General features: G+C 39.9%; 1 protein-coding gene across 1 annotated transcript in view; it reads right to left on the reverse strand.

Moving 5' to 3' along the window:
* LOC122792799 (extracellular matrix organizing protein FRAS1-like) overlaps window positions 1-25,685 on the reverse strand; it is a 4,352,848-nt gene that overhangs the window by 2,608,019 nt on the left and 1,719,144 nt on the right. Inside the window, exon 28 of the mRNA XM_044060368.1 lies at window positions 9,015-9,099. Coding sequence (XP_043916303.1) covers window positions 9,015-9,099 — 85 coding nt within the window. The remainder of the gene's footprint in view (window positions 1-9,014; window positions 9,100-25,685) is intronic.

Here is a 25,685-nt window from a genome sequence, read left to right on the forward strand (position 1 = left end):
CACTGTATGGCTGATGATATAGCTATAGCACTTAATGAATTCTTGGACCATTCAGAGAACTAGAATTGCTATGTCAGATTGTTGTTCGTCGATTTTAGTTCCACCCTCAATGCTGTCATCCCCCAGAAACTGAGAGCGAAGTCGATCCAGCTGGGCATCAACACCCCTCTATTTAACTGGATACTGGACTTTCTCATAAAGAGATCCCAAAATGTATGTGGGAAATAACAGTTCAAACGGTATCACACTGAGCACAGGTGTCCCCAAGACAGCATCCTGTGTCCTCTACTATTCACCTTGCTGCTGTGTGATTGCATGGCCAAGCATGAATCCAACAGAAATTATTAAGTTCGCAGTTGTAGGTCTTGTCAGGAATGGAGATGAAACACCCTACAGGGAAGACGTTTAGCATCTGATAGGATGGTGCGACAGTAACAACAATATGGCCTTAAATTTAAGCAAGACCAAAGAATTAATAGTGGACTTCAGGAGGACACAGAAGGTACTTCAGCCTCTAGAGATTAAGGTGGGTGACAGTGGAGACAGTCAAAAGTACCAAGTTCCTGGGGTGCACATCTGATTTATGCTGGATGACTCACATTAACCACACAGTGAAGAAGGCACAACAACGTCTGCACTTTCTATGGAAACTGAGAAGGCAAACCTGGCACAGATCATCCTCAAATCCCTCTATAGGGGGACCATCGAGAGTATCCTCACTATCATCATCATTGTATGGTACGGAACCTGCAAAGCATCTGACCACAAGGCTCTCCAGAGTATAGTGAAGGCAGTAGAAAAAAATCACTGGTTCCTCAGTCCCATCCATGCATGAGCTGCATGAGACTAGGTGTGTGGGAAGAGCTAGGAAGATAATAGACAATCCCACCCATCCTGTGCATGGCATGTTTTTCCCTCTCTCCTTGGATAGACGATATTGCAGCTTACACTGCAAAACATCTAGACTGAACACGAGCTTCTTCCCTCTATCCACAAGGCTGCTGAACTCAAATGTCAAGCAGGACAGAAGATAACAGGATCACTATGCCACAAGTTGTGGTATGCTGTCTATAGTAACTATTTGGCAATTGCTTAACAACTAGAACAGTTAGCTGATCTCTCCTATTTCTATTAGTGCAATATCCAGAGTGCGTCGTCACTCCATGTATGTACAATATGAGCAGAGTTTATCACACTACTAACATGGATGTGCAATATTCTAAGCAAATCACAATGGGAATTCTTAGTCTGTGCAATATCTACTAGTATAATATTGTCTAATGTCGTACGGTCCGATATGTAGTAAATTTGTGTGTTATCAAGTATCAATTATTACTGTATGTGAATCTCTCTTACTGTCCCTCTAATTATATATTATGTCTTGCACTGGGACCAAGCAATGAAATTTTGTTCAGCTGGCACTGCTAGGTACATCTGATAGACAAAGTTTAATTTGACTGAATTAGTGTACAGTACAGCGGAATGATTAAATCCCTGGACCTGGGCACAATACCTTTAGATATAAGCTGTGCAATGAAAAAGGACTTCTGTACAACAGTAAATCCGTTGTGATCAATGGACAATTCATTGTCAACAAAGGTTTCCAAATCCCTAACTATGGGACAAATTTTCAGGGTTGTGTTGTCAATGTGATAGTTACAAGGGAAGTCATGCTTGCCACAGGATACAATTATATACTTGGCAGCTATTTGTTTGGAACAGGCTCTCCTGTAGAGGATCTTGGTGTCCTCTAGGAAGTTTATGATGGCACCAAATCTGCTGTCATCTCAGACCCTAAACATTAGCTTTGACCTCCGAAAAGTAAATGCCAAAGATGAGTGGCCCTGGACTTGAGCCCTAGGTACAGCGCTAGTGACAGGTCTTTTGGAGGAGACAGACCTGTCAAACCTAACCTCCTGTTCTGTATGTGAGCCAATTTGCTATCAAATGAGTTACACAGAGATTGACATTTACAACTGAGAGTTTATCTACAACACCTGATTGTGGGATGGAGTTGAATGCCTTTGCAAGGTCAACATAGGTGGTTTGGATTGCTTTGCCCTTATCCATTGTTTCAGTAACTCTTCTGAAGAAGTTAAGCAGGTTAAGCAGGTGGTACCTGCCCCTGACAAATCCAAACTAAGGATCTGCCTGGTGGAAATAAGTTCATGTGCAAACATGGAAACTCCACTTCAGCTGCCATTAGCCCTGAAGGAATGAATGGATGTTTTCCAAATGCAGGAATGGATGATATAAAGATGGATGAACAAGTCACTGCTTACTAATGTCAGACAAATTAGCAGAGTTGGACTGTTACAAATAATCTTATTTGATGCATTACTGTTGTGCATCTCAAGTTATATCATAAGCAGAATGTTTACTGATATTTGGGCAGTTGTATGAACAGTGGTGGGGAGTTCCAATTACTCTAATAAACTGGCTTGAATGAAGTAAAATAGGAATTAATATCTTTCTATTCTGATAGACTTCTATAAAGAATAAACATCATTTTGCTGTATGTACAATGAGCTGATGTGTACTGCATAAACAGAAAATATGATGACATTATAGATAATCCAGTAAGGGCAGGCAGGGGAGGTCCCTGCTTCATTCTGACATTAACATATTCAAACAATGGACATATGTGTATGACCATAAACTAATGTATTGACTTGAAGACATTGCTGAATTTATTGCATGAATAAAAATGTGTTTGCTGGGTTTATAAATTAACTGATCTGTACAGTTTTGGTGAAGAAGGTGTAGAACTCTCACCTCTGCCAGACCTCAGTGGAAATTCCTTATCAATATATGTTGATCACAATGGGTATAACTTTAGATGGTTACAGTCTGAAACAATAAATATATTCATACGAGCAAATGTTTTTTCAGACAGTAAATAGCAACGAACACTCACATGAGCGAATGTTTTCAAAGGATTTTTACCACCGGGATTTTTGTATAGAATTGTGGTGCTGTGAGCATAAGATAATTTGCCCTGCTGTTGTGTGATCATCTCAGAGTTAGTATTCTATTTTATTTTTTTTTTAAGAAGAAACATCTTTAAGTTATCACATTTGACATAGGCAATCATACATTTACATAAACAAAAATAAAACATATTACATCATTTTAGTTGCAAACATCATACATCACTTAGAATCTATCCAGTCATTATCAGTCAGACATTACATAGCTCATTCAAATCCTGCCTTCTTTTAAACCTCATTCCTCCTCTGCATGTACTGTTCTCACAATTCCCATTTTCCATGTAATTTTTCCCACCCTTTCCTGAATACCCTAATTCCATTTGTTTTACCTCTGTTATTATATTCATTACTTCTAGTAAAGTTGGTTTAGACTTTGATTTCCATTTACTAGTAACTGTTTTTTGGCAGCCATCATAATTAGACTATGGAAGGCCTTACTATGTCTAGGTAACTCAGATTCAGTATCACAGCTCAAAAAATAATTTCCTTAGTTACACCAATTTGCTCATCCAAAATCTCTGACAGAGCAGTCTGCAAGGAATTACCTCTTTCTTCCACAACACACATCCAACATTTGCTGTCTACCTCAGGGAAACATTCTTTGGAGTCTACTTGGGGTATAAAAATACCTATGTAAACACTTCCATGCAAAGATCCTAAATCTTCTAAACTTGGTTGCATATTTGGGAGTCATATGTACATCCCCCATTGTTTCTTTATGAATTGTTAATCCAACCTCTCTTTCCAAGCCTTTCTAACATCCTCCGATTGATTCTTATAGCTATTATGCAATATACTGCACGCTCTAATTATTCCTTTCTTAAAAGCAGCTTCTGTTCTAGATTCTACTAAAAACTCTACCAGTGCTAGTCTTTTGCTTAGGTTCCCCCTATTTCTTTCTCTTTGTCTATACTCCAATATCAATCTTCGATAGGGAAGGGAATCTCTAGGCTGCAGTCCAAATAAATTCTTGGCCTCTTTCCATTATATTACCTTTCCCTCTCTAATTATTTGCTCCCAATACCTTGGGTCTTTTGCCACTTTTCTCGAATAAATTCCAGCCCCCTCTTGCATATTGCCTGTATCCCTAATTACAGTCATCCTTATTTGCAGAATCTCCTTTTTCGATTCCTGCAATGGCTTAGTTCTTAGAATACTTTCTGCTACTTTATGAATATAATATTCTGTACGGTTATTGTTATTCTCCTTAAGCATCTGCATCCAAAATCCCAGCCTCTCCTTGTTTCTTTCAGCTTTTCCCCGGTTTCATCATCTCTTTTCCACTTTGAATTATAGGTTTCTACTTGTGCTATGAATAGGAGCCTTAACTGTGTAGTGTGAAATACCCCTTCAAATGTGGTAATCCCAAACCGTCTTGTTCTATTGCAAGAATCAGCTTACTCACTCGACAGTTGCAGTCTTCCCCTTCCATATAAAATCTCTCAACTCTTTAATGATTGCTATCCACAACTTCTCCTCTGATTGATAAAAACATGCCTGACCTGTGTATAAAAACTAAAGGTACTAATAACATCTTAACTGCTGCTCATATTTTGCTATCCATATCAATATAACACAGCTTCCAATTTCTCAGCTTTTGTATTTTCGTTTTAGTCTCTTCCCACATATCCTTAGCTGCCACACCAGAATCCTTAATCCACACTCCTAAGTTCTTCATTTTATCATGTCCCCATAAATATGGATAATGCTGAACCAATTTGTGTGTGAGTACGTAATTTACAGCTATTGGCTTTGTTTCAAGCTGTCATTAATTTCATATCCTGAAAAGATACAAAACTGCCTCAAAATATTCCACAACACTGAAATGCCCTTTTCTGGTTTTATTAGGTATAAAATAATATCCACAAACAGAACCAGCTTTTCTTGACTACCCTACCAATTATATCCTTGAATTTCTGAGTCTTTTATTTTCGTTGCCAATGGTTCTAAATATAATGCAAATAATAAAGGGAAAGAGGACACCCCTGTCTGGTTTCTCTGCTCAAATAGATAATATCTGACAGGAACCTACCCACTTTAATTTTTGCCTCCAATCCCTCATAAATCCTTCTAATCAACTTTATCAGGAAATGCAAATGCTTCCATTGCCCTGCTCATAATATCCCATCATACTCTGTCAAATGTTTTCTCTCCTTCAACACCCAACAAAAAAGTGATATTTTCTTACATTCTGCTTCCCGGTGGATCATCAATGTTCGGTTAATGTTATCAAATGCTTGCCTCCCCTCCACAAAACCACAACTATCCTTATCTTATCAATTTTGGCATCCCCTTTGCCATGTTTTTTATCATAGCCACTACAGACAAACACTTTATAACCATGGTTCAGGATTAGAATGAATCTGTATGAAGCTGGATCTAATGGGTCTTTACCCTCTTTAGATATTATAGCCACCACCACTTTCTTCCAGGATACTGGCACTTCTCCTCCACTTAAAATGCTGTTAAACAAAACATTCCAGACCTTTATCATTTTTTTCCCCTCCAGCCTCTAAACTTCCACAGAATACCATCAATTCCTGGAGACTTTCATGAGAATTGGTTACGCATCACCATTTTTTATCTCATCTCCTCTATTCTAAGTGTTAGTAACAGAGTCTCATCTACCTCTAACCTTGGTATATTTAATTCTTCCATAAATGCTTCAATTTGTACCTTTTCATGATTTCCATATTTCTCTGCTTTAGAAAGATTTTCATAAAATTTCCGAAATACTTCTACGACCTCTATAGCATCTCTTATCTTCCTTGTTACAGGCTCCCTAAGCTTGGAGACAACCCTTTCTACTTTCTGTTACCGGAGTCTGGAGTTACCATTAAAAAAAAAAAAAAAAAAAAAAGTTGCCAACGGCAGTCCTTCTAAACTTTAGCATATCCCTTAATTTCAGTTTAGCACTCTGCAATTGCACCTCCTCTTGGTCTGTGAGATTCCACATTTTGCAACACTTTAACATTTGTCAGTCACTCTAAAGAATTCTTATTACTTTTTAATCCCCCTCTCTATTTCCACCGTATTTTTAAACTCTACTTAAATTTTATCCCATTCCCTAGCTGTATTTTCACAAGACTTTTTTATCTTCTTTAATTACTCCCAAGTAATTTCGACTACCCATTCCTTAAATTACTCTCTTTTCAAAAGTTAAGTGTGAAAGTGCCAGTGTCTCATTTTTGTTTCACTACTCTGCGTTTTTATTTATTTATTTGCATGTGATCTGAAACAGTTATTGGAGGTGTATCAAAACGTCCAATTAAATGCACATGATCCTGTGAAATGCAAGCTCTGTCTAGCCTAGCCCAGTTTTTGTATCTAAGCAAAAAATATGAAAATTCACTCTATGAACTCCTGTTACTGAATTCACATCTTCCATGCCAAATATCTTCATAAATTTCTTCAAAGATTTACCCTCCTTTGTTATATTTTCCATTCTAGGCCCCCAGACACATCTTCAATGCAGCAAATCAAATTCCAGTCCCCAACTATAAGTAATATTCCCTGCTAGATGCTGATTTCTCTCAGAATTTCCTTAAGCTCCACTGTAAAATTTTTAGGTGGAATATAAATGCATAGCAGTGTAATCCTCCTCCCTTGCCAGTACCCCTTAGTACTACAAATCTACCATTATCTTTATCCTTCTATCATTATTGTAGCTTCTCTTGCAATTGGTATAAGTACTCTTCTTTTCCTTTGCCCCAGGTATTCAGCTGAATAACCATCTTGGAAACTTTTCTTTATCAAATTTATACATTCATTTCTCCAGCAGCACAACTATTTGCACTCTACATTTTTAATTTAGTTCACTACTCTCTGTTTTTGTACATCTGTGAAACCATTAATATTTAAAGATAATACAGAAAGTGTCATTATGTTAAAAAGTTATTATTCCTACCTTTTTCATCAGATTGCTTATCTAATATATTTTCCACTATGTCAAGTATTTTCCTTGTGGTTTTTATGTACTCTTCCAGATACTTGCTGACATTGAAGATTCCGTTCTGTATTCGGTCTATTTTTTCCCTCAATACTACTTTTGGCCATATTATCCCATTCAGCTGCTCTGTGTTTTTTTGCTGTTTCTCAAGTTTGTACTTCCTATACTGTTAATCTTCTGCACCTCCTTTCTAGCTGTTTTCCTTGGAAACATCCACCTAGCCAGTATGCAAGGTAATATTCACTGGCAAGTAGTGAAAATAAGTTAAAGGACTAGTTTTATTACCTTCCCACAAAGTGAGAAGGATGTTCTCTGCAGTGCTTAGCAAGCTACCATAAAAGAAGCACCACAGCTATCATTTATACTTTATTTCTGACACTTAAGTAAACTACTTGGTTACAAGTATTCAAAGTTGAAGGCAAAATTAAATTGGGACATTCTTTAGTTTGCCTTTTGTGCTACATGACATAAGTTTTAATGTTACAGTTAAGTGTATTAAGCTTGTTTTTGTTTAGTTCATTTAAAGGTTGGTTATATGATAAAATAAAAGTTAACAGATATGTATCCAATACAACTGCACCCAAATGACTAAATCTCTTAATTGACATAATTAGCTACATGCTGAACAATGTTTAAATGTAGTATACAGCTTAAAAAATGTGCTTTTAATTTGCAAATACTTGATAAAATGCACTGAAGAAGTGGATTGGCAAGTTTGCTCAAGATATTTAGTTATAAAATAGTACATGGAAACAACAAAGGTGACTCTGACTGTCTTCAGAGGAAAAAAATGACCCTTCAGTAAGTAGCAATGTTTTTCCCAGACATATGAGGAAGAAAAAGTGACAGGAAAACTTTTAAAGTACTATTTGGCTATTAACATGCCTCCATATAATACCTATTAGTTGGCCAAATGGCATGTCACTTGCTACTAGTATGTGCTGCATAACCTGCAAGGTTCTAACATCCACCTGTAATTCAGTAAAAATCAAGTACTGACTTGCTTGCTTAACCTTTGGCTTCAGCTGACAAAGAATGGTAAAGGATTTGGTTCAAAACACGACTGCAGACACAGTGTACACTAAGCACTATTCAATTTAAGAAGTATGATCACAAACTTGTGTGTAAACTATGATTCTTTTACAATAAGGTACCACATGTAGAGAATATGATTCAACTATGCAATGTGCAAATTCAGCATGATGCAACTACAATGTATGTAGATTCTCCTAAGCTACCATACATAAATAACTACAAACACATTTCACTGACTGCTGATAGCAGTTAACTACAGCTCATCGGACTATGCAGGCGTGTCAAATCACTAAAAAGAAGCCATCTCTGCAATAACATGCAGTGGTACTGCTGTTATACATAAATATTTTAAACATGACAAAACTGTTTCATACAAAGTTAACTCTAGTGTCAAACAGACCAATTCACAACTGGATGCAGTATGAAAAATTCAGCCCTGGTTTGTCATCTATGTATCTACTGGACACAGGCAGCCTGTAAATGGTTCATTTTTCAGGACACTGCTTACACTAGCAAGGGTAATAGAACTTGTTAGAGACTTGGAATGCATGGCTAGGATTACAAAGGCCCCAGGGGTTGTTAGCCTTGTACACACCTATGAACTCATTACAATAAGGGAAGAAAAGGAAAGAGTGATTAGTGTTTTAAGCTGCAACACAAGCAAGTAATACCAAAGGGACTCCTTGAGATGCTTAGGACAAGAAGGTAACATGAATGTTCCTGAATATGTAACATCCACATTGAGGAGAATACATATGTTTTGGGGGGCAGCATGTAACACAAAACTCATGTCTCTGAAGTGACTGCTGTGGTACACTGGCATCCAAATCCATTTTTTTGTTCCTTAACAGATGGAACAAGCAGTAATAAAAAAAGTTTTACTGCCAGCAGGTATGGAACAAGGGGCAGGGCAAAAGATGCATGGAAATTATTGTTAATTTTAATGCGTACTGTGCGACTCTGACTCTGTACAGTCCCATTTACAGCAGATGGTACACACTGCCAGAGTCTGCTATCAAAGTTAAATTCTGTTTTATTACCTTCAGTGAAACTGCTTGGATGTCAATCCTTTCAGGCTGAGAGAGAAACTGTTGATCACTGACACGGAGAGTGAAATATCCATTCCTGAAAGTATGCAAAACAAACAAGTGAGAACGATCATGCTGAAATGAACACAATGAGAACAGAACTTTTATTTATTTTTAATCAGATAAACCCACTAGGCCCAACTTTCAAGGATGACCTAGGACAACTGTCTGTGTAAGTGACTTATTCATTCATATAAAGAGAGAATGAAGAAAACACCTGGCATTAAAAGTGAAGCCAAGTGGATACTCAAAGCCTGAACACTTTGCACTATAGTGAGCTTTTGCATCCAGTTTTCTATGGCACTTAGTGCTATGCATTCAGGGCACTGTGTATGCCCTGCATACTGACAGAATGCAGGCAAAACTGATTACAATGCAGCTACTTAAGTTATCAGTACTAGGAATTAAAAATGTGGGCTAATACAGTCATGCAGAACAGAATATTCCATTTATGTAGGACACTGCATGATTTTCAGGATATCTGAGATGTATACTATTGTCCTAAAGCAGCAAGATATTAAACATCATGTTCTAATCTGACAATACAGCACAGAGGGTTGAGAATATGACCTGACAACAAGACGCTCTTCACCCTGTACACTAGGTTTAATTTTCTAAGTAGCAAAATACACTTAACAGGCAGCAACTGGGAACAAAATCCAAATTTAATGGTGCTTCTGGTAACTTGGCAAATACCCTTCAAGGAATAACCCAAGCCACCAACCTTCCCCATTTTATAACAAAACTGCTCCAATAAGATACACCCTTTTAATTATTCAATTAACATTCCTTAAATAAACATAGCCCCATAAATAAACTTCAAATGTAATACAAATATATATATATATATATATATATATATATATATATATATATATATATATATATGTATATTTTTACTATAAATTTGAATAACATTAAACATTCAGATTGACTTCTAAATTCATACCTTTAGGTTTCAAAGTATTTTAATTCAAAATAAATCTACTTTCCATTCTTAACAGACTGGCTAAGAAATCACCACCTCTAGCAAGAAGTGGTGTAGCCAAAACACTAAAGAAAAGACTAGCATCAGATCCCCCCATGTGCACTAATAAAATGTTCTGCAACTGGACTATCTAAATTTTTATTTCTAATATGGCCCAAATGTTCAGGGATCCTCATCTTAACCATAAGTTTAGTTTGTCCTATGTACCATCTCACAGGAGTATATCCACAGCCTATAATATAAATCACCCCACAGGAAGTGCATGAAAACCTCCCCAGGGAATGAAAAAACTTTCCATTAATGTTACTTCCTGAAATATTCTTAATCCTGGAAGTCAATTAGGATGTTTAATGTTATTCATATTTATAGTAAAAAATATACACATATATATGTTTTTATATTTGTATTACATTTGAAGTTTTTTATGGTGGTATGTTTATTTAAGGAATGTTAATTGAATAATTAAAAGGGTGTATCTTACTGGAACAGTTTTGTTATAAAATGGGGAAGGTTGGTAGCTTGTGTTATTCCTTGAAGGCTATTTGCTGAGGTACCAGAAGCACCATTAAATTTGGATTTAGTTCCCAGTTGCTGCCTCTTGGGTGTATTTTTTGCATTGGTGTATGTTAAAATCTCTGATGAAATTTTTTAACAAGGCAGAGATGCCGAAGTACCTCCCAAAACAAGCTCTTTTGCCTAATGGATTTAATAACCATGAATAACAATACTGGTAAAAAACAAACAATCACTTCCCACACATTGGAAATGTATCAACTTGTAACAGACTTCCTTTTACTAAGAAGAATAAATGGCAGGTACTTAACATTCTTAAATATACGACTGAGGATTTATAAAATTTCCTCGGAACAAAAATTAACAATTTTCACACTGTATTGTTATAAAACAAACTGCTGCTTCAATGCTGTGGTGCAGAATCAAAACTTCAGTAAGGTTAAATACTATTAGGGCCCAAGGTAAAGAAAAAAGAAGTTATGTACTCACCATAACGTTCCATCTGAGTAGGTAACTTCATTTGTCAGCAGCCTGTGGGTATCGGATCCGACCTGGATCTGAGCCGGCAGCTTTCCAAGCTAGAGATCCAAGCTCCAAGCTCCTCCCCTTACCCATAATGCCCTGCCACCTCCTTCCAATCCCCAGATCGCGTTTGCCCATCTATATAATCTCACCATGAGAAAACAACAACCTGGAGAATCCTAACCTAAGGATAAACAAATGACCTGGATAAACCATCCTAGTAATCAGGAAATCAAAGAACCAGGTTAGGGGGAAGGAGAGAGGGTCAGTTGCTGAAAAATGAAGTTACCTACTCAGATGGAACGTTATAGTGAGTACATAACTTCTTTATCTGAAGTAGGAAACTTCATTTGATCATCAACCTGTGGGACAGAGTCCCCAGCTACCAAAAAACTTGGGAGGTCCTCAAGAAAGGATATTCCGGAGCACTGCAGAGCCAAAAGCCACCCTTCCTCTAGATACTAAATCCAATTTACAGTGAGAGATAAAGGTATAAGAGGATGCCCAAGTAGCCGCAGAACAAATGTCATCCAAGGGAATTCTCGACCAAAATGCAGCTGATGTAGCCATGGAACGGGTAGAGTGAGCGCAAACCCCAGTAGGTTCTGGCAGGCCAGATAGTTTATATATAAACAAAATGCAATTCGAAATCCATCTGGCCAGAGTCAACTTCGACACAGGCTTACGCAAGAAGGGTTTAGCAAAAGAAACAAATAGCTGATCAGACTTGAGGAAGGCCGCTGTTCTGTGTAAATAAAACCGTAACAGCCTATGAACATCTAACAAATGAAGTTTGTACTCCCCTTTTTTTGATAGTTAGGGAAGAAAACTGGGAGATTAATGGGACTGATTGATGTTCATCTCGGAGGCTACTTTAGGTAGCAAAGATGGGTTAGTCGTGAGAGAGACCCTGTCCTTATGGAAAACTAGATACGGGGCCCTAATAGAGAGAGCTTGAAGCTCCGACACACTTTTAGCTGAGGTAATGGCTACCAAAAAGGCAGATTTCCAGAACAAGAATTTCAAATCGACACAGGCTGCAGGTTCAAAAGGAGGTCCAGTTAGAGCTAGATCCCAAGGAGGGACGGGGTTCCTAACAGGGGGTCTCAAGAGAAACGTACCTTTCAGAAAGGCTTTACAAATCTTGGTGGAAGCGAGGGGACTGACACAAGGGAGCCCGCAGGATTTTTTGCAGGGGGGTGCAAACCCACGCCCCGCCCACACTGCCCACCCCCTTCTGCTGCCACGCCCACTTGGCCCCACCCCCACCCCTGCCCACGCAGCCATTCCAGTGTCCCAATACTTGGCTATTTTTCCCCATTTGTCATAGACACTGTTCAAATCTCCCAGTGTGCATACTGTTTTATGCTTTACTTCTACAATGATTACAGAAATTTGGATTTCATTTACAACTTTTATTTCAAATTTTATAGCACAAACACTGATAGACATTTACTAAACCTAAACAAAGCAATAGTCTTACAATGAAAAGAGACTTAGCATTAAAACTTCTCTATCTTTGAAACCCACACTCACCGAAACAGCATTGAAACCCGCATTCAAAGAAAATGCATCTGGCCAGTGGCAGGGTAAGTTTACCTTTGGGCTGTTTTCAAATCATAGACTCCTTGCACACATTTCTAGAACCATGCAAAAATTATTTGATTCACCTTGCTGACTGTATTAATTAATAATAATTGAATTATATCCCTTGTATAATACAGCACCACTTGCTAGAGTGTGTTTTAAATTTATAGTTCTGAACATTTTTCCTTTAAGCAATGAAACAAATCATATGAACCAATAATGACAACCTGCCCAATTCAGAACATTTCAAAAATAAAGGGCCACTCTACTCAAACTTCTGTCATACAATCCACCAATATCAATCAATATGCAGAATCTTTGCAGAAGTAAAACTCATCTGAATAATTCCACATTAAAGAGATCTGAAACCAGTGAAGAGGTTGTTGCTAGAAAATAACTTTATATTCAGTGTTTCATCTACAAATTCACTGCCTACTGCCCTTGAAAAATAAATTGCCTATGTTATATTAAAAATGGTAAGCTCTTAATATTGCAATAGGGAATGACTGACAAACCAACACGTTCATAGGCATCTCATACAAAGGAGGGCACACATAGTGAAGAACTCCTATTTCCCCCATAAAACGCATCAAATACTCAGCAACTGAAAGGGCATGCAATACTAGCACTTCATCTGCTTGGTGTGGGAGTAGCATCCACAGCCTTCTGCACCAAAGGCAATTATGGTACTAACACTGCTTTCAAATTCTACAGCGCAAACAGTGACTACCATTAGCTAAACAAAACAGTTAATTGCACTTAGTACGAGCAACAGTAAATTTCTCTTCCCATGAAACTCATTCCTAATGCCTTACTCTCACATCCTATATTTTTGCTGTCATAACACTATTCAATGTTCTTTAAGCACTCTGTAAATGTGGGTATTAGTTCCTTCAATAATTTAATCTCCAGTTACTAATAAATCATTTCTTACCCAACTAATTTTTCACCTATTATTCAGTACTGTTTGATATTCCAATTCTATAAAAGCATAATCTTCATTACAGTTAGTCTTATCAACCTCACCATTTTTACCACCTACATCACTTGCTTGTAAGGATACAATTCTCTTCTAGTTGCCCTTTGAATCCTCAATCTGCTGAGAATCCTGAATTACAAGTGTGTCATCTGTAACATCAAGTTTGATACAGGTCAAGTGAGCTATACTAGTAGAGGGTACTTCCTTTCCTTAATGTGTGCTACTTGCACTTTGCTAAACATGATTTATCATCAGCCTAGTAATTAAAATACGTAAGAGTTTGCCAAGTTGTGCCAACTGCACAAGTAAAACCATCCTCAGCAAGTCCAAATTTATTGCCAACAGTAGTAAGCAAACCCGTTTTCTTACATGAGGAACACAAGTCTCCAAAGTTATAATGTACTGTACCTTAATATACACAAAGCATTTAGTACATTGGACAAGATATGTAATACTTCAGTAAATCAATCAATGATACACATTTAAAGGATGCATTTTCAGTGACAAAACAATTAAAAGTAAAGAATTATAAATCAAAATATATAAATCAATAGCAGAATTCACAGACTTTTAACAACTAGGAAATGTAAGTCAAATTGTATGAAGGAATCACAATATAGAATTTAATATAAAATAAAGTGCACTGAACTAACCTTTTATTCTGACCTACAGCACCAGTTTTGCATGTGACACTGCTAAACATCTATAACTACTTGAGCTCGCAAACACTTGCGGTCATGGCTCAAGTTAAACATCACTTTGGCATAAGGTACGGAGTGTCATACCTACAATCTGTACCAAGTTATAACTAGCTAGGCCCTTTATAAGCAGAAACACTCTAGCACTTCAATCTGTCCCTTTCTTCCAACAAATAGTTAAAGAATCAGAGGTAAAAAAATTAAATATATCACATAAAGGATACTCCTACCAAGCAGTTAAACAGAAAACCACAAAACATTGAATGGCTAAAGATACAGTCTGCTCATCATGCAACCATTGTTATCTTTTTTGTTTTAAACTCCATGGACATAGCAAAGTACAACACTCAATTAACACGTACTTCTAACTATTAAGAATGACAAAACATCTACATATAGATTTCATATTTCTCTTTCTACAAAAAAACACACTCAAATACATTAAAGATGTAACACTGACAATGAAGAACAAAGTTTTTTGCCTTTAATTTTATATTGCATCCTCACTAGTTTTGTTTGCACTCAGTTTTATCCTGTTATGGTTTCTATATTTATTTCCTTCCACCAAAGTAAGTAATTAACATCTCACCTTATCATCTCAGTACACAACTTTAAGACCTCAGACTTAGCTAATGCATCATATTCCCATTCAGTCTTCAGTGTAGTATATCTTCAAGACTGTGCAAAGGAAATGTCTAAGAATTTCTAGATGCTATGAGTTTCATCCAGAACTGTGCCAAAGAACAGGATCTCTCAAGAACCATACTCAGATTAGCATTCCCCTCTAGAACTGTACTGCAGCAAAAGACGCTACTTCACAGGGATAGCTGAGCGCTGATCTTTAGTGTCCCCCATGTGTACAACTACTTTGTGTCATGAATTTCAACAGACTTTCAGCAGAGTAAAAATTCAAGAAACCAGTCCAGTGAGAGTGCATCTTCCACTGTATTATCTGCTTCTCTATAAGATGCACAAGAGCTAAAAGCCTTTCTCTAGCACACGATCATCTACATCTTTCAGACATACTAAGACTTCTCAGTTTTAAAGATCTTATTTTGCTAGTCTCATTGCAAACCCATTTCATTAACCCGTACTACCACACCTCAATGCAATGCTTCTTTTTATACAATGGCTTCACAGATTCTGTACTCTGTTGCCATACTAACGGGTTTACAGATCTCCTTTTACAGTATTAGTTTTCCTGAAACATTGGATACTCTTTCATATTCACTATAATAGTTCTATATGGCTGCACTTATAACTACATTGCATAGCAAAGGCCATTACAGTACTCATAACTACATTATATTTTAATGGCCACTACAGTATGCATAACTACACTATCCTACACTGTAGTAATTAATATAACACAGAGACACATGTTTTTAAACAGCCAGACAAGTAATAATTACATCATGGCAGGATGGAAAAAAATCATAGCAAATCAATGTTCCAATTACTCAGCACAAATTTAATCACAAAGTAAACTACATTCCTAAATTCATATAATGTTAGCCCTTAAAAAAGTTGCAATGAAGTTATTTTAAACTTAAAAGACTTTAGTCTACATCTCAAGAAATTCACGTTTCTGGTGTGACTGATCAATCTGGAAAGGATATGTGCAACTTTCACAAAGTCGATTGCTTTTTTTATCATTTTAAAAAATAAGTATTTTTCAATGTCATTGCTGTCACCAGGGAGACTAACAACCTATGATCGACAATTCAAAAAGTGGCTCTGAGGAAAGCAACTATAAAGCACGCAAACTTCTAAGCATACAGGACTTTGAACTAGTAGAATCTATACACAAAAGCTACATCACTGAGGAAATTTACTTTGGCAGTTAATTAATCTGCATTGTACAGAAATACACTCTATCCTTCTGGTGTTAGCTTTGACCAAGGTAAAAACTTGAGCCTACCCAGCCTTCTTAAGAAGACTTTAAGCTAGTGTCCACATTTCAGTGTTCAAACTACTGCCGGCACAAGGAAAAGGGAAGTGGCTTGCCTAGGCCAATTAACAATGTTAAAGCAGATAACATCGCTTACCTCTCTGTGGCGAGAAGCTATGAAGGAAGGTCTCTAAGTGCCACAGCTGGAAAACTCATTGCTCCTACCTTTGTGGAATCTTTCTCTGCTCCTGAAATGGCTTGCTTGCTCTGATTCTAATGGCAATACCCTCTTTCTGGACACAACACAACATCTCTGCTGGCGCCCATCTGAAATTCAAATTCCGCGCGCGAAAATGGGACCTGAAAGGAACCTGTTGAAGAAAGTCTAGGACCACTAACAGAAATATCTGGAAGCTAACTCACTAGACTCACCTTGATGCTAGCAGGGGAGGAAGCCTGAGACCACATGCATAATGCATACATACAGGCACACATACCCACCATACCTCTCAATGTCTTAACACAAGAAATCTGGACAAAGCCAGTTGTGATGTTGGAGACAAAGGCCCAAAACTACGGACACATTTAGAAAATTGCTAGAAAAACAGGATTTGTGTTCGAATGCATTTTCTAAATGATATGAAGTCTGAAACTGAAATGCATGTCATTATTTAATGACTTTAATCCTTAGTTCAACTCAGTGATTTGTCAAAAAACAAAAACAACATTTTTATGAGGAACAGACCAAAAATATAAGGCTAAAATCTGGACATTCTGTGAAAATCTGTACAGTTGAGAGGTATGACACATACAACCCCCTACTTCCTTGGAAAGTGGACAGAACAACAAGTTTTGCATTAGTATACATTTTCTGAAGGATATGAAGTCTAAAGCTCAAATGTCTGGTATTATTTTCTGACTTCAGTCCACAATGATTTGCCAGTAAAACACAATTTTATGAGAAACAAATAAATGAAAATATGAGGCAAAAATCTGGATAATTGTGAGGAATGAACCCTCCCCTACACACACTCCCACATCCCTCTTACTTACAAAGACACACACACACGGCTGAATAAAGGTCCTTTCGGCTTGTTCAGTTCTCTTGAAATGTTATTTTGGTTCTGAAAGAAATCAGATTTGACGAGGGCAGAGGCATACAAATCACAAATTTGATCAGGTGGACAAGGATGAATTTAAGATGGCCACCTTGTAGTCAGAGAAATGGAGACGATAGTGACTTGGAGGTAGATAATCTGTTCCCAAGATATACATCAGGGATCGCTACTGCCCTACCTACTGTATGTGTTTCAGCTATTCTTCCTGTTTATAAGAACCTGCACCAGTGCCCTTCTGGGCTCTGACATCTTACTTCATAGGCTCATAGTCATATACTAGGCTAATGACCACCAGGGTCTTTATAAGCCTAGCTGTGCAATCCAGCCCAGTTGTGCCCCTATATAACATGGGTGTTTATTAGGAGGGGTATGCTAGTTACTAAGTTTCTCCATTTCCTGTTCATTGGTCAAGGTTAGACTTAAATAGGGTTAGGGATGGGCTCTGCATCACATGGATGGGGATCATTTCCTCCATCCTTGTGGCCTGTTAGAACAAATTGGTAACAGCTGTAAATTACATGTTGTAGTGGCTTCTTTATAATTATCTAATTTTGTCTCTATGACTACTGCTAATTGCACTGCCTAGCCTTGAACTCTTTAGTCTCAGGGCCTAATAGCAATGATTTTGCTGAAGGCTGACACAGTTCGAAATGGGGTCTGTCTCATTGTACTGCTCCATGGATTCTCCTGCCCATTCCCCATTCCCATTCCATGTGGTGGACAGACAGACAAGTATCCACCCACTGTCAGCTTCTGTAATTATCCTCCTACCTTGAAATGATGGTTTGCATAAACTTTTCTAGTTATTAGCTTTAAATATTAAAGAAATCTGAATACTAATTTAACAGGAAGAATGAATACCCACTAAGCCCAGAAAAAAGTTCCATTTACAAAATGCTCTCAAAATTGTTCGAATGAGGTTGCATCACATCAAAAATACACTTTTTAAAAAGTATTCTCTTACATATTTTTTGTATGTTACAAAGAAATTGTATGAAATTAACTTTCAAAATAAGGGGAGGGAAAGCAGACAACCAAGTGATATGCCAAGCCAAGCAAGTCCAGCACTGAATTCATTATCATCAAATATTAAAATGCACTACAATATTCATCAGAATTCCAGAAAATGCAGCACTGTATTTTTCATTATTATTATTCTCAAATGCCTTAGGCTTAATGATATCTATCCAATCAACAAAATGAAATAAAATAAATGCTTAGGTTTAAAAAAAAACTGTCATGCTGCCTCACTGCTCATAGAAATAGATGGTTTTAGAGCGTGTGATTTGATACATTATACTATGGAAGCTGTTATAAAAATGTTCCAACTGTTATACCTCTGTCCTGCCTTGTACCTAATTAGGGCAAATAGAAAGTAATGGTCAATTAAACCCCTTTGTGTACAGGCAGCAAGAGAAAAATAACCCATCAAATTGCACTTTAAAAAATAAACATTACCCCACGCCACTTTACTGCTCTTCACTTAACTTCAAAACAAGTTAGAAACTCAGGAAAGGTATAAGTCAATTAGATTCTTATATATGATCAGTTCACACATTACTGTTAAATAGAGTTAAAATATAGTAATGATGAATTGCTGGCTAAAATGAAATCCATAAGCTAGCATATTTTTATCCACAATGGAGAACAAGTGTGTAACTTATGTCCCAACTTCAGCCAACTTGTGTATCACAGCAGAATCAAAGTTATATACACATGGGTAACGTTAGCTAAGATAATCAACCAGTAACTGTATTAATGGGAAACTACTCATCTCCAACACCACAAAAAGAGAAATAGAATTATCTTGGTGTACAATAAGTATGGATCACCTGGAATGTCATAGGTGATCCTTGGGGCAAAGCTTACAAATAAAAGGAATAAAAGTATCCCCATTAATTAAACACACTGAGCAGACCTAATATCTTCCCTACCTCTCCCTCAATGGCATACATGTCATATAATACATTACATATACATATAATACATTACAATACATATAATACATTCCTGTCAGAATCACATAATCAAAAAGGCACTTTAAACTATAAAGGAAAGGATACCAAAAACTTAAATTATGTAAGTATTCAATTTGTAGAAAATTTTGACTGATCTAAGCAGAAAATATACTACAGCTAAAAACCACGCAAATAAAAATAAACATTTTCAAACATTGTCCCTATTTCTGTCCAACTTACTCATACCTTCCCACTTCCAGTAGTGTTTTCTGAAGAAGTAAAAAAAAAATCTAACCATGTTTTTTAATCGCAGGGCTCATCTTCATTCGGGATCCCTTAAAAAATAAAGCTTGCAGTGCCTTCTTTGGATCACTTCAGACTTCATCCTCATGTCTTGTACTCGCGCACATACACACACAACTTCCCATGAACGAACTGAACACTCGTTGACAATAAAGCCGCCAGCCTCTGCTGTATTTAAAATTGCGCGGGCGACGACCGGACCGGAAGAACACTGATGGTACATGCCGTTCTTACAGACGAAGGCCCTTAAAAAAAAAAACTTTTTTTTAAATTAAACTAAATTAAATGTGACAGCCCCAAAAGTGCTGCCCGCCTATGCCCCTCCTCCCAGCTACACCACTGATACAGACAAAGTCGTCGAAAACAGTTTTTTTTTTTTTTTTTAAAGAAAATAAATTTCCCGACGGCTATCCAGTTCCAGGGGGGTGCAAGTGCACCCCCTTGCACCTGCCTGCGGGCGCCCTTGAACTGACATTATCTCCAATGTGAAAATGCGAGATGGCAATCATTTGAACCTTCACAGTAGAAGAACTGGCCCCTTGCTGAAAAATATGCGATAGAAAATCAAGCACTGCTGGGATGGGAGCAGTGAAAGGGTCCAATTTCCTAAGAGACACCCAAATAGAAAACTGCTTCCATTTACTATTGTAAACCTTCCTGGTAGACGGCTTATGCACTGCTACCAGGATAGATCTAAATGCAGGCGAGATACCGGGAGTCCTAGCAACTAATGGAACTGGATCAACCACGCTGAGAGCTTGAGATCGACCAGGTTCGGGGGTTTCAATCCTGAAGGATGAGATATTAGATCTGGGATGGGATCCAAGATCCAGAGAGGAGCTATAAGATGAGACCGCAGGCACGGGAACCAGGTTTGACGAGGCCAGAATGGGGATATGAGGATAATCTTGTTCCCCAACCGACGAGCTTTCTGTAAGAATTTTGTTATCAATGGAAGAGGAGGATAAGTATACAGAAGACCGGGTGGCCAAGCATGAACTAGAGCGTCTCTGGGGTTTTCCCCCGGAGAGGAAATTAGAGCGAAAAACTCGCTGCACTTCGCACTGGAAGGTGACATGAAGAGATCACAGCAAGGCTGATCCCACTAGTGGAAGATCTGTTTCGCTATTAAGGGATTCAGAGACCACGCGTAAGGTGAGAGGATAGTTCGACTCAGTTTGTCCACTAGGATGTTGGACCAACCCGGATTGTGCATTGCTAACAGAAAACGGTTGGTGGATATCGCCCAATCCCAAACTCTCATGGCCTCTCGACAAAGAGGGTAAGACCTGGTCCCTCCCTGTTTGTTGATGTACCAGACCACCGACATGTTGTCTGATTGAATCGCAATAGTCCCTGGAGGGAGAAAGGCATGAAGGGCTTGCAACATTAGAAGCACTGCTCTCATCTCCAGAACATTGATATGCAGAATGGTCTCTGCCTGAGTCCACGTACCTTGAACAGTTCCACCTGTGTAATTCCCCCCCCACCCAAGGCGAGAAGTGTCTGTGGTCACTGTGGCTTGGGGTTGCTGCATAACAAACGGTCGCCCTTCCTGAAGCTCTCGGGAGTGGAGCCACCACAAGAGAGAAATTCTGCACACTCTGCTGAGAGGAATCGGCCAGTCCAAAGGATGGTGAAGGATGGACCACTGAACCTGTAATGTCCACTGGAGAATCCTCATGTGCAAGCGGGCTAAGGGCGCAAGGTTGATTGCCGCTGCCATGGGCCCTAGAGCTCTCAGGACTAACTCCGCTGATGGGACAGTTGACTGGAGAAGGGCAAAAACGTGCAAGGTCAAACTGCAAAGTCTGTCTGACATCAAGAAAGCCTTGGTCTGAAGCGTGTCTATCCTGGCCCCTATGAACTCCAAGACTTGAACTGGATGGAGGGCTGACTTCAAGTTTATGGTGATCCCCAAATGGGACGCTAGAAGTAGGAAACAATCCCTGGCTAAGCAGAGTAGATGCCTGGTGGGGGCGGTCAGGAGCCAGTCGTCTAGGTAAGGAAAAACCTGTATTCCCTGAAGCCTCAGGTGAGCCGCTACAACTGCCATGACCTTGGTGAACACCCTGGGGGCTGTGGTGAGACCGAAGGGTAGGACCCTGAACTGGTAATGACTGGCCCCTAGCCAGAAGCAGAGAAACCTCCTGGAACACCTGCCCATGAGAATGTACGCATCCTTGAGGTCTATGGAGCACATCCAGTCCTTCTCCTGCAGCAGGGGAAGAATGGATTGAAGCATGACCATCCGGAATTTTCCCGTGGCAATGAAGAGGTTCATTGCTGAAAGGTCGAGGATCGGCCTTAAGTCCCCCGTCTTCTTTGGCATCAAAAATAACCTGGAGTAATTGCCTAATCCGGATTATCCTCGGGGGACGTGCTCGATGGCTCTTTTTTCTAGCAGCTTTTTTACTTCTAAAGCTGCAGCCTCCATCTGACTGGATGGGTACATCGGGGAGGCGTCTCGACTGAGGAAGCAGACTTATGAATGGGATAGAGTAACCTCTGGATATTATTTGAAGCACCCAGCGATCTGATGTTATGGACTCCCATTGGGACAAGTGCTTCTAGAAACGCCCCCTGACTGCCTCCAGAGAGGAGCAGTCGGGCAACCCCTCAGGGCTGCTGCGTGGTTCGATCAGAAAAGGGTTCCCATGACCCAAAATTTTTCGGCCCCCCCCTCTGCCTCTGGGCCGGGGTCCACCTTGTCCTCCTCTGCCTCAGAAGGTCGAAGGGTCCAGAGCGTAACAGGACTGCTGAGACTTCCGGAACCACATTTTCTTTTGTCCTCTCTGGTTCCTGGAAAAGGACCTTTGAGGAGGCAAGAAGTGGACTCCGATGGCAGACATCGTGTTCCCATATTTCTCGCTCTGAACCATTGTGTCGCAGACGGTCTTCCCAAACAGAGTAGAATCGAAGGGTGCATTTGCGAAGGAAGCCTTGAAAGGTTCTGCAAAGTCACAAAGCGGAGACAGGTGTGATGCCTTAAGACTATACCGGACCCGCTGGCTCTAGCGGCTCCTTCCGTGGCATGGGAAAGTAGCTGCATAGGCGTGTTCGAAACAGATTTGAGAGAGGTCATGCGAGCAGAGAAAGTCCGTTTGTCCTCGGCCGACATGGACTCAGGGGGAGACTCAGCATATTCTTTCACCAGATCCTGCTGAATTCTAATTACATGGGCCAAGTAATTCAGCGTCCTTATAGAAAAGGTAGCTTAACAAACATCCGCTTCCCGATACGTTCCATAGTCCGAGACTCCTTATCAGGAGGATGGATCGAGAAACTATCTTCAGCGAGTTCCCTCTTGGTGGCTGCCGCCACCACCATGGCATCTACAGGGGAACCCTTGCTCCAAGCCATCCTATCCACGGGGGGACTGAGAATCCTGTCTGGCCTCCTGGAGATCGGCTCTACAGTGTCCGGTTCCTTCCATGCCCTGGTAGTGATGACGTCAACCAGGGGGTCGGCCGGAGGGGACACCCAAGAGACAGACGGGCCTGCGAACGCCTCCAGAAACACAGACTCATCCGCGGAAGGCTTTTGGGCTGACCACCCCCCTTTCAGGCGAAGCATTTCCATAATGTCTCCAAAGGAGACGTCATCAGGGGGTGATCTGGGGGAACCTTCCCCTTCTTCCAAATCGGTGTCCTCCGTGACCAACTCAGGGGAGTCCAAGTGCCTCCTCTTACACTTCCATTTATGAGGGACCTCCTCAGTGGGACTGTCCAAGGAGGGCTCACTAACAGGGCCATGTTCTGTCAGTGGAACGGGCTGGGGCGTCAACGCAGGCTGTTCCTGGGACTGGATGATGGAAGACAAGCCCAGCTGCAAGGGAGTGGGGGCTGGATCCGAAGAAAAAGTAGGTGGTCTCGAACCTCTCAAGAGAACCCTCTCCACCACGTCGAAAGCCGAGGGTGAAGCAATCTATCTGGGCTCCGTGGTTAACACCCTCAGACCCGGCTCTGGGATCGGAGTCGGAGCCGAAGCGCTCCAACCCAAGAGGGAAGTGTGCTCCGACTGAAATGGAGCTGAAGACACACTGGTCCCCCCAGATCTGACGCATGGCTCACAGCTCCGAGAGCTCAGATCCGAAAAAAGGATCCGACAAACTCGAGGGCATGGCTGGCGTCGAGGTAACTATAACCGTCGACGCTGACACCCAGCTCCGGGACTCCTTGGATCCGATGGCTCCGAAACCTGATAATGGATCAGAGAAGGAGCTATTGGGGCAAAAAGTGGGGTTGAACTCCCCTCTGGAGGGGGGGGAGGCAGCAACACTCCCATCTGTATCTGGGTTTGGAGGAAACGACGCATCATCAAGTCCATATCAGCGTCAGAGAGACTGCGGGTCGACCTAGAAGAGGCCGCCAAAGCTGGCCGAGAGAGCCGCCGCGACGACCTCAAAGATGGTCGGGCCTCCTCCTCCGGCTCTGGTGAGAAGCATAAAGAATGGAGCCAAGGGGAGGAAGGCCTGCCGCTTGTGGCTCCGATGCCTTTCTTTCTCCCTCTCTCTCTCTCCTTTTCCCTTTCTCTCTCTCTCCTCTCCTTTTACTCCTTCCTAGAGTCCCTCTCTCCCTGAGAAGAAATGGGAGGTTGAGTCCCAGCCAGGGGAGAGGGAACAACAGGCTGAACAGCCGCAGCCGCGGATGTAGCCACTGAGGGAGAGGAGGAGGAAGCCAACTCCGAGGGTAGAAGACATGCCAGAATTAGCTTATTCCTCCTTTCCTTCAGGGCCCAGGGGTTAAAAGCTGCACAAATTTGGCAGCCCGAACACAAATGCGGTACCCCCAGGCAGAGCACACACTGAGTGTGGCCATCCGCTGGGGAAAGCTTATAACCACACTCAGTGCACTTAGAAAAAATGGCCTTAGAAGCCTCGGCCATAATCCCAAAAGGAAACACACACGCGCCTCACACAAACACCTAAGGGGGAAAAAAGGGGGAGCACTAGACTTTAAACTAAGAGGAATGGTAAAGAGGTTTAAACTAGGGAGTTAACTGTTCACGCACACAAAAACTAAGAAGATTTTAAGAAACTTTTCCTACTCACAGATCGCCTAAAGCTAGGAGCTCGAGAAACCTGTGCTTGACAAAGCCACGGCAAACCCTGGAAGGAGGTGGCAGGGCATTATAGGTAAGGGGAGGAGCTTGGAGCTCAGATCTCTAGCTTGGAAAGCTGCTGGCTCGGATCCAGGTCGGATCCGATACCCACAGGTTGATTATCAAATGAAGTTTCCTACTTCAGACTGGAAGGTATACTCGTAACACAAAAAAAAAAAAGAAAGAAAGAAATGATCACACTTTACCTGTAAAAGAAAAAAAATATCTGACAGATTATGTATAGAAACTGCCCATTACCTTATCTACTTGATAAACTACAGACCTCCTTAACCAACCCATCACAAAACTTTGCTTGTCCCCCACGCATTCTTGCAAATCCTTAGCATTTCACTTTTATTACTTCCTCTGAAAAGTTGTTTCTGCCATTCATTTTCAATTCATGCATCATGTACATTCTATCTCCATTTTTTTCTTCAATTTGTGTCAGAACTTTTCATTACATTACACAAACTCAAGAAAGAACGATAAACTTCCGTAAACTCACACACATGGAATCCCAGTAGTACACCAACACCATACACAAGTCAAATAAATCCAAAGTGCATTTAATATACTATAACATAGAATTTAAGCACATAAAAAACCTTTTCACTGAACTGAATAAATCAACTTCCTCAGAAAAAAGCCTACACAGAAAACAGGGGTTTAAATTTCCCTCCACTTATTCACATGATTGCCAGACAAGCACTGAAAGGTTACCTGCATAGTGGAACACTCGCAAGCCCCTCCCCAGATTTACAAACTTTTAAAGTGGTACATTCTTTTTGTTACAATTTCATAGTGCCAGATAGCAACAGCAAACCACTCAATAAATATATCCTACTTTAAAAACATTTAAGTATCAATAACATTAATAAGTAAATGAATAAAACAAAGCAATGTGCCTAATTTACTTAACCCATTGCTTTGTGGACATAGCAAAATTTATCACAAATTAAAAAC

This window comes from Protopterus annectens, chromosome 2.part0, assembly GCF_019279795.1.
Source record: "Protopterus annectens isolate FY-2018-M chromosome 2.part0, PAN1.0, whole genome shotgun sequence".
In the NCBI taxonomy this organism is placed as follows: domain Eukaryota; kingdom Metazoa; phylum Chordata; order Ceratodontiformes; family Protopteridae; genus Protopterus; species Protopterus annectens.